This window comes from Diplotaxodon limnothrissa, linkage group LG7 (assembly GCF_057381915.1).
Source record: "Diplotaxodon limnothrissa isolate DT_005_m linkage group LG7, D_limnothrissa_male_GT1.1, whole genome shotgun sequence".
Lineage (NCBI taxonomy): Eukaryota > Metazoa > Chordata > Actinopteri > Cichliformes > Cichlidae > Diplotaxodon > Diplotaxodon limnothrissa.
The window spans coordinates 28118567-28128733 of NC_140602.1; the positions used below are offsets into that span (position 1 = coordinate 28118567).

Below are 10167 nucleotides of genomic sequence, written 5' to 3' on the forward strand. Positions count from 1 at the left end.
GGTAACATTTTTAGGCTGTTTAGAGAACAAACCAACACTTTTTTCTTCTTTTTTCTTTTTTGTTACTTCACAGCAATGGCCTGCATTAACAGAACAATCTGCATTTTTCCTGGCTAATGCTTACAGGTAAAATGTGTCCCGAAACTGAATAACAGATATGCCTCTTCATCTCCTTTTTTGTGGGGACATCTTATTTATCAATTACAAGCCACTGTGTAGATGTTGGCGCAGGCGTGAGTGCATTAGTAATACCCTGACATCAAGAACACTGGACTTGAGTTGTAACCTCTACTGGCTCCAGCAGAGAAACATGGAATATAACATTTGAAAAGTTTTATTTTTAGAGGTCCTGTGATGAAATTTATGGGTGTTTGAGCACTCCCATAAAGGGTGTAAACTCTCCAATGAGGCAGAGAGATGGGCTGAGGGTTGAACTTGTCCGCGCGCACACGTTCGTGCACAAGTGTGTGCCTTTTTGTTTGTGGAATCGGTATAAAACCCTACGAGGACGAAGAGCCACCGAGCAGGTCGCTGGACTTCCCTATTTCTCCTGAAGAAATCTCTGCTGGACAACAGGAATTTTGTTCGGACAACTATGATGTTTCCCTGCGCTGCTCTGTCGCCTACTCTTTACCCGGGTTTCCTGCGTGTCCCTGCTACTCTCTCCGCGTCACTGAGCGAATCGGCGGCTCAGGAAAGAGGAACCGGCTTTCTGGTAGAAGATCACATAAGCCAACATGTCGACTACATACATCGAACTTTCTCGTCCCTTAGTTCCGGAGACATTCTGCCGTTCAGTGCGGGGTCAAGGTCCTTTCCACGTACAACAGAACCAAGCACGGAGACATCCGGTCAACTCAGCCGCAGCAGCCCCGGATCTGTGTACGCAGCCAGCCCGGACTACCTGAAGTTCGGCGTCGGTACGATCCTGGCACCTTCTACATGGAGTCGTGAGTTTCTGATACCGATCTCTTTCTCTGCCCCTCTCTCCATAAATTTAACATACATTTACACACACACACACACACACACACACACACACACACACACACACACACACACACACACACACAGCGATCTGTATTGACTTATCGGAGACTTGAAAAGTGCTGTTAGTGAATGAATTAGCATAAAAATATTGTTTATTATTATTGTCTTATGATTTTTTTTAATTTCTACAAACAATTAGCAGTGTATTTCACTACCACGTAATTAAAAGTTAAAAAAAATGGTGAAAGTAGCGGTGACGAATTCAGGCCTTCATTCAAAAGTAAAAGCTAAGTTTTTAACTTTTAACCAATTTAATAAAAGTTAAGCAATGGACACGTGAACACCAATCGTCCAATACAGTCGTCTGATGAGGTTAGATCTGAGCTGCCCTTTCAGTGGCACTGCTATTAACAGTCATCTGTGTATATATATCTCTTTTCATGTTAAAATCCTAATCTGCCTGTGGATGCGAATCTGTTTTCTGTTTCCAGTCCAGAATCTTCAGACAAAGTCGCTCTCTCTGCCTTTTTTAGACAGAAGCCTTTATCCTTACATCAGAGCCTCTGATTTCACAGGTAGGTGGACTAGGAATGTTTATGTTGTCTTTTTAAACAAAGGATTTTTGATTTTGATTTTTGCAGCTTGTAAACTACTATATAATGTGTGTGATTTGAAGATATAAGGGAGAAAACATGACTTTGACTCTTGACTCATAATCACATTTACTTTCTGATGGGCTCTAACTAAAGGATACTTGATGTCCACTTAAAGTGTTTTGATTGTTCAGTGAGAAAAGAAATGCATTCACTTTGTTACCATATTCACACGCACATCATATGGCTACAAACAGACACTAAATGAAATGAAATGCCTGGAAAATAATGGGCCTGGATTTTTTGCATTTCATGATCCTTTGGCATCGGCGCCTCCAAAGAAATTATTTAACATTAGAGATGTTGACATATAGTTTTGTAGTTAACTGATATCAGGCTGATATTTACCTATGGAAATATCACATCCATTTTCCAAGATACTGTGATGCAGAGATGAAAGATTTTAGAACACCTCAGTTATTCATGGAGAATTCTTCCCTGTAACATTTGGGAGTATAATCTTATACAATCAGTTATAGCCAACTAAAATAAGAAGGCTTTAAATTAAAATGATGGCACCAAATATTTGTGCTAATAATATGTAATTGATTTTATTCACACAGAATTGGTGTCTTTTGTTTATTCAGTTTAATTTAATGTAATGTATCCCTTCTTTCATTTATTTTGAGTAATAAAGATGGTATTAATTAAATTAAAGAGGTAGGCCAGATTCAGATGCCTCAATCATTAGAGCTGGTTCCTTTCAGTGTAGAGAAACAGTGGCTCTGATCTGACCTTCAAATGACAAAGTTCCTCACCCTTTTCTCCAAATGTGAAACTAATCTCTGATGCATGTACACACAATCATATTATTTTAATTATTACCCACAGTGTCTGGTCTTAAGTTAGGGTAGCAACATAGACTGACTAGTCTATTGACAGCTTCATCAAATCTCTCTCTACTATAACACACCAATGCAGTGGCGCTGCACTAGCACTCATTCCCCTGTTACACTCTTTGCCCAAGCTAACAAGCCAGCTTAGTTATGTGCATCCAGATACTACAATGATATCAGATGATACTGAGTGACTGATGAATTTACTTTTAATTGTTTTGCTAAAAAAGACCAACTGACACATGTAGCAAACTGGTTGCAAATTAATAAAACTGCCTCAAAGCCACATGTGTCAGTTTATTCCTTTTCAGCAGTACACTTAAAAGGAGACACCCTTTAATGCAGCCATTCACACCGACTGTGTAATTTCACTGGACAAAAAAAAAAAAAAAGGAAATGGAAATGTGCGGCATTTCCAATACTATTTTACTTCAGACACACTGCTAGATGATACTCTGGGTCTCCGAAATGATTTCTCTGCCTCCTCAGATGTGGTCTGAACTCTGCCAACAAAGGCTCAAACTGCCCCATTGGCGTCCTGAAATATGTGTGAAAGCGGCTTTGATACACCTTCAACTCCTGCATCAAACTATGACATTTTCAACTGCTGCTGCCTTCTCATGAGAATTCCAGAACAGGATGAACGCAAAATCTCTGCTTTTTACTTTTCTTTCCTTTTTTGAAAACATCAGCACCAGGACCATCATCGGTTAATGTCGAACTTTTTTTAGGATGAATTTTCAACAGAAATGCAACATGTTTAGTGTGTAAATCCATTATAAGGCAAGTTTAGAGCTGGAAAACTTGGGAGTTTGTGTTGGTTTTTTTTTACAACACGTTAGCTGTCTAATGGTCCAAAAAGCCTTAACCTCCTAAGACCTGAACTCTTCCACTGCATGCATTTTTAATTTCTCTTTGATATTTGGGCATATATTTGTAAAAACAAAGAATTACCAGATTTTTTTTCACCTTATTTTGGTTTTTAAGACAAATAAGAGCCACATATGAGGATATTTGTTTAAAATTTTGATAGAACAGTGTCAGTATAATGTCCTTGTAAGTGGATATCAGGCCCTTGTAGAGCAAAATTGAGTATTTTGGTCTAAATAACCCAAAATGCATGCATGAACTTGAGTTACATAATGATCGGGTTGGCTGTAGCTCAGGAGGTAGAGCAGGTCATCTACTAATCGAAAGGTTGGTGGTTTGATCCCTGGCTGATCCAGTTTGCATGCTAAATATCCTTGGGCAAGATACTAACCCGAAGTTGTTCTCTGATTCTTCCATCTGGCTGTGTGAATGTTAGATAGAAAACACTTAAGCATGGGAAAAATTGCCGGTATGAATGGGTGAACGAGGCATTTTGTGCTCAAGTGCTTTGAGTGCTTAGGTAGAAAAGTGCTATATAATAAACAGTCAGTTTACCATAATACATAAAAACAGTACACCGTTACACAATTGCAGTTCTGGTACACAACATTCCTTTGTCATAAAGCCGACAAGTCTTCCAGCTAAGTTGCATTGGTTGTTAGTACCAACCATCTGAATTTCAGAGGAGCACATGGAGTGGTGATAGCACAAATACACGTGCCTTTATACCACAATACTAAAGTTGAAGTCTCGTGTGTTTTTGTTTGGTTTGTTTTTCTTCTTCTTTCTCCTCATTATCTATTATTCTACTCATTATATATTATTTAGTAGACAATCATTATTTAATTTTAAAAATGCCCTTTTACAGTTTACAAAACCTAATTTTTCTGGGTAACGAGTTCTGACCCATCCAAAGGCTATGACACCAGCTGAGATTTTACATGCTCTTATTCACATAACTGCATGAGGGCACTTGATTTTTAAATGTTAGTAGTTGATTTTATTTTGTTGGTAGTTGTAATACAATGACAAAAGATGTACCCTTAGGCCCCCTCCTCAATTCGGAGATGGTTTTCTCTTTTCACATCACCTCCTTGACTTGAAACAAGAAACCACTGTGAACTTGAAGGCTCGTTAAAGTCAGTGCTGTAGTTCAGACATTTGCTCTGCTGCTCTGACTGTAATGAACTGAAGTAGGTTCAGTCCAGTAGCTGAAGATGAGACATTGAAATGGTCTTTATAAGAAACAGAGAAATGTCACTGGTCTATTCAGTCACTAACTAATTACCATTACTCTGTTTTTTTTATGAGTATTATACTGTAAGAGCAACAAGCTGGACTCTTGTTCAGCTCCTGTGCAGAGGTTATTATTAAATATGTGCAAACAGCAGCATCTTTTCTCACTCTCCACATCTGTAAGCACAGTAACACCACATTTAAAAAGCCTACACTTCAACAACCCCCATTAACGGCGGATTTAACATAGTTTTAACGGAAGATGAATAACTGAGGACTGAAAATGTTTCTGTAGTATTGTTCACTCAAACTGCCCGTAAAATAAGTTCTAGGTTCTGATATCTCAGTTTGTCACTAACACAGCTTATGTATACAAAGTAAAAGAAGCTGGATTAAAATAGCAGTGCCTAATATTTATGTAGTCAAAATCTATGTTGAATTTTTCCTCTGATGAATTTTACAGCACAGATTCTGTAGTTTTATTTATAGATTTTTTTAAAGAGTTTTTTTTTTTACCTGAATATTTGAAACCACGTTTGGATTATTCTTAATGAGGTATTGTTTACAACGTTACATGTGCAGTGCTCTGAGGAGCTACCCTCAGATTCAGACCTCAGCATCACCCAGTGACAACAGACAAATCTTCCTATATGTTCACTTTGTATTCTAACTTTTAAAAAGTGTAAAGACTAAAGTACCACATTGCGTGCTGTCAGTGAAAGCTGCAATTGTTTTATTGATAACATTAAAAACAAAGAGTCAAAGGGATTAATCATCCATGTAACTGTGTCACTATATAGGAGCGTAAGTAATTACTTAGTTTGGTGTTTTAAGAAAGCTGCTGATCTCAGACCTGAGACTAGTCATCTGCATGAAGAAGACTTGAAATTTTCCCCGACAGCACGTAATAAAACCCGATGGCAGGTCAAAGGTTAATTTGTATGTTGAATTTAAAAGTTTTATCTGGAATTCTCTTACTGTGTTCTTCCGGGAGTGTGTTAATTTAAGGTAAAGTAATTCGGTCATTTTGTACCAGAGTAATCAGAGAGGAAAATATAATGTATAATATATATATATTTTAAATATATAACTTTCCACAGGACTGCATAGAACATTATTATAAGTCAAGAGCCTCTGTGCATTATGCAGTCCCGGTCAAAAGTTTAAAAACATTTGAAAAATGGCAAAAAATCATATTTTGCATGGTTGGACGTTAACAAGTTTCCAAGTTGAGCTTCGACATGCAACAAGAAGAAATTGGAGTGAGACAAAACATTTTTTTGAGCATGCAATTTATTGAAAACAACCCTTAAACTGAAATATGCTGTTTTACCACTGATGAAAAGTTTAGGACCACGTGCTCAAAAAAAGGCATGTGATCTTAAACTTTTGATCAGCTGTAAAACAGCCTGTTGCACTCCCATTTTCTTGTTGCATTTTTTTTCTTTTAGATGTCGAGACTACCCAATCATTGCCCGACTCTTAAAATCTCCTGTTTCTCTTATGTTTTGTCCATCTAGCCTCTGCCTCTGTGGTTCCTGTCCCAGGAACATTTTCATGGCCCCTAAGCCCCAGAGGGAAGCCCAGGAGGGGCATGCTGCGGCGGGCTGTGTTCTCAGACCTCCAAAGAAAAGGTTTGGAGAGAACCTTCGAGAAGCAAAAATATATTAGCAAACCAGACAGGAAGAAGCTTGCCAGTAAACTGGATCTTAAAGACACCCAGGTACACACCACATCATGGTTTTGGACCATTACTAACACTGTGATTTGACATTTATTTATTCAGTCATGGCCATGAGGAATCTTGTACAATAGTAAAAAAAAAATTAACACTCGGTTGATTATATTTTTGGAAGACATGCAAAAGTTGTCTGTAAAGGTTCTCAGTCATCCAGGGCATTGTAGTCTAAGGAGCTTGGAAAGAAAAACATCCGGAGCATCTTCAAGAAACTTAAAGAAGTCCAGATGCTTTTCTTTCCAAGCTCCTTAGACTAGATGCCAAAGTTATTTTCTTTGGAATAGTGATAAAGGTTATGAGATGATTACAAATTTCAGTAAATGGTATTTGTGCTATTAAAACATGTTTATGTGGGAACAGTGGTTCAAGTTCTAGTTTTAGTAGTTTTTTTTAGTTATTCATTTGACACTGTATAAAATAAAAACATGCATAACAATAAATCTTATCCCAAGAAGTTGATTCTGTTCATCTGGACGTAGCGTTTTCAGTGGGAGAAACTTTCATCATTCATCCAAGTGACTTCTTCAGTCTCAGCTGACTGCAGGTTTCCCCAACCTTTTAAACACTGCATTTGCATAATGACTGAAACTAGCACCAGTGGCGAACAATGGGCTGTGAGGTCAGTTCCTTGATCAATAATATGCAAATTGTTATGACCATTGATCAATGGTATATATTGATATTTCTGAATAATGCAAAATGAAACTCATAGGATAATTATTATAATAATCACAATAATGAAAAAAATGTGTCTGTGAAGGTTCTCAGTCATCCAGGTCATCGTAGTCTAAGGAGCTTGGAGAGAAAAGCGTCTGGACTTCTTTAAGTTGCTTGAAGACGTTTCACCTCTCATCCGAGAAGCTTCTTGAGTTCTAGGGTCAAATGGTGGAGAGTCCCAGATTTAAACCCCATAAAGGTGGCTCTTCTATGTTGTGCCATGCGCTTGTGAAGTGGCTGTTTTGTTTCTTCAATGTAGAGGTCTGGGCATTCCTCGCAGTTTGTGTTTTGGAGTTTTGTCCAGAATGCCCTGACTTCTACATTGGAGAAACAAAACAGCCACTTCACAAGCGCATGGCACAACATAGAAGAGCCACCTTCATGGGGTTTAAATCTGGGACTTTCCACCATTTGACCCTAGAACTCAAGAAGCTTCTCGGATGAGAGGTGAAACATCTTCAAACAACTTAAAGAAGTTAGACTACGATGAACTGGATGACTGAGAACCTTCATGTACATATCTTAGATATGTACATATTTTTCATTTCAGCCTGAATGCAATCAAAGCACTGCCAGGGTCATGCTCCACCCAGACTCAATGTCTGGGTGGAGCATGTTCCACACCTCTATTGCCAAGGAGTTGCAGCTGCACTGTTGCTAGTGACTATCATTGTGATAATCTGAGAATCAGGTGGTGGACAGTGGAGGTGAAGGGAGCTTTTAGGCTGAAGAAGGATTGGGCTTGGTTAGACTGTGGGTCTGTAGAGGTAGCTGCAAGCTAAGTGGAGTTCAGCTCTGGCAGTGGCTGATGCGAAAAATCAGATGTGGGAGAAGTTTCGGTAGACCATGGAAAAATACTTTTGGTCGACCTCAAAGCAATTCTGGCAAACTTTCAGACAACTCAGAAGGGGGAACTGGTGCTCTACTCACACTTAATACAACTGTCCTGGGGACGCTACTGACCTCAACTGAGGATATAGTAAAGTGGTGGAAGAAACACACTAAGGATCTCCTCAATCCCAGTGTCAAGATATGTGTAATAGAAGCAGAGTCTGTGGATGAAGGGGAATAGTGGCCTCTTACTGGGAGTGATGCCACAAATTTAGTTGATCAACTGCTCAGTAACAGGGCCCCTGGGATAGATGATGTTTGCCCAGACTTCTTTAAATCTCGGGATGTTGTGTGGCTGTCCTGGTTGACATGTCTTCCCAATGCTGTGTGCAGGTCTGAAGCGGTGGCTATGGATGGGCATACTGGGATGTTGGTCCCCCTTTTTAAAGGAAGGGTACTGGAGGGTGTGCTCAAATTACAGGGAGATCACATTCCTCAGCCTACTTAGAAAAGTATTTGTTCAAATTTTAGGAATCTTGGGGTGTTGTTCACAAGTGAGGGTAGAGTGAAGCATGAGACTAACAGATGGATTGGCTCTGCACAGGCTGTACTAATGTGTTGTGGTGCAAAGAGACCTTAGTTTAAAGGTGAAGCTGTTGATTTACCAGTCAGTTTATGCTCCTACCCTCAACTGTAATCATAAGCTCATGAACTCGGAGAGAAAGAATGAGGTTGTGGATACAAGTGTAGTTTCCTACAAAGGGTGGCTGGGCTGTCCCTTAAGAGAAGGTGAAGAGTAGAGCAGCTGCTCTTCCACATCAAAAAGGATGATTCCTTGACTCCTCCTAGGTAAGCTGTTTCAGCCATACCCTACGGAAAGGAGGTCCTGAGGCAGATCCAGGTCTCGCTGGAGAGATTGTATTTCTAGACTGGCTGTGAAACCACTTGAAGAGGTGACTGGGGTTATGGAAGTTTAGGATTCTCTGTTTAAGGTGATTGCAAACACAAACCCAGATAAGTTGTAGAAAATGGATGGATGTACAGTACATAATAAATAAAAAACCTACGGTCTCTCCTTTATTTAAATTTCTTTTAAAGTGGTGTAGGTTCTCTCCACTGTTGCCAACTATTTGCTCATAGAATATTATCTGCTCAGGGAGAGTCTGTTATCTTTCTGGCCTGTAGGAGGGTGAGGGGAAATAAATCAGAGAAAAGAGAAGTACGGAATATGGTTTGGTTCTTTTCTTTGGTTTGCTGCTACATATGAAAAAAAGTATACATTAAATACTGAAAGAGCAGGAACTTACCAGCTGGCCACCATTAGTAGTTCAAACTTGAATCACAGAGATATTTTCTACTTGATGTTAACCTATTTTTTGTGTCATGTGAAGGTGAAAATCTGGTTCCAAAACCGCAGGATGAAATGGAGAAACTCCAAGGAGAGGGAGCTGCTGTCAACGGGCGGCTGTCGGCAGCAAACCCTCCCCACCAAAACCAATCCCCACCCAGATCTCACTGATGTGGGCAGCACATACAGCCACAGGCTGAGCAGGATTGCACCATACAACCACGAGTCGCATCTCTGTTGTCATCATCGTAACCCTTCGACTCTATCAGAGTCAGGCAAACAATCAGAACTGTCACAGTCAGACAGTGAAGAAATCACAGTTTTATAAGAGATTCAGATTAATGGAGTATTCCTAGAAGATGATGGAAGTAAATGAATTAGCTCTCCATTTTGCCCTCTATTTTTTGTACAGTGTTGTGTATATTACCTTTATAGCATATCTGCACACACTAATTAAAGTATACTGAGCACTTTTAGATTTAATATTTGTAGGTTTTTTTTACTTTAAATATACAAAATGTTCTTTCATTCGTATTTGTATTTGTTGCATTCTCTCACACACACAAAAGAAATAGAAAAATAAAAAAAACTCATCTAAAATGTCATGCAGGTGTCCTGTCTACCTTACCAAATTATGAACACAATGCCAACAACACAAAGAAAGTCGGAAAAACAATCCAAAGGGTTTTTAAAACAATCTGCTCTATGATTCTACTGTAGAAGCAGGTAGGTTGATTCCAAGGAGAGGGAGGGTAGCAGAAAATTACACCACAACAGCGAACAATCAATATGTGACTCCAACATTACTGGAGGGCGAGGCAAAGAGTAAGCATCTGGTTAGATACCATATTTTAAAGGTTATTAGGGCCAAGTACAGTATCCTCAGCTTTATCTGAATTTAGAAGCATGAAATTAGAGGATAGGGGATAGGTTAATTGAGGGGATAGG

The 10167-nt window shown here is 39.2% G+C and overlaps 1 protein-coding gene across 1 annotated transcript; it reads left to right on the forward strand.

Annotated features, from left to right (window-relative positions):
- Positions 1 to 595: 595 nt before the first annotated feature.
- Positions 596 to 9547, forward strand: LOC146628435 (homeobox protein DBX1-B-like). The gene is made up of 4 exons (XM_085357834.1): positions 596 to 950; positions 1482 to 1565; positions 6106 to 6308; positions 9263 to 9547. Exons 1-4 carry the CDS (start codon positions 596 to 598, stop codon positions 9545 to 9547), a joined length of 927 nt encoding a protein of 308 aa, XP_085213960.1.
- The last annotated feature ends 620 nt before the right edge of the window (positions 9548 to 10167 follow it).

Bases quoted from the DNA above. Each gene is read 5' to 3' on its own strand.
- LOC146628435 (XM_085357834.1), top strand. From the start codon at position 596: ATGATGTTTCCCTGCGCTGCTCTGTCGCCTACTCTTTACCCGGGTTTC. The intron at 951-1,481 runs GTGAGTTTCTGA...TTCTGTTTCCAG, and splicing joins GGCACCTTCTACATGGAGTC to TCCAGAATCTTCAGACAAAG. The intron at 1,566-6,105 runs GTAGGTGGACTA...TTGTCCATCTAG, and splicing joins CAGAGCCTCTGATTTCACAG to CCTCTGCCTCTGTGGTTCCT.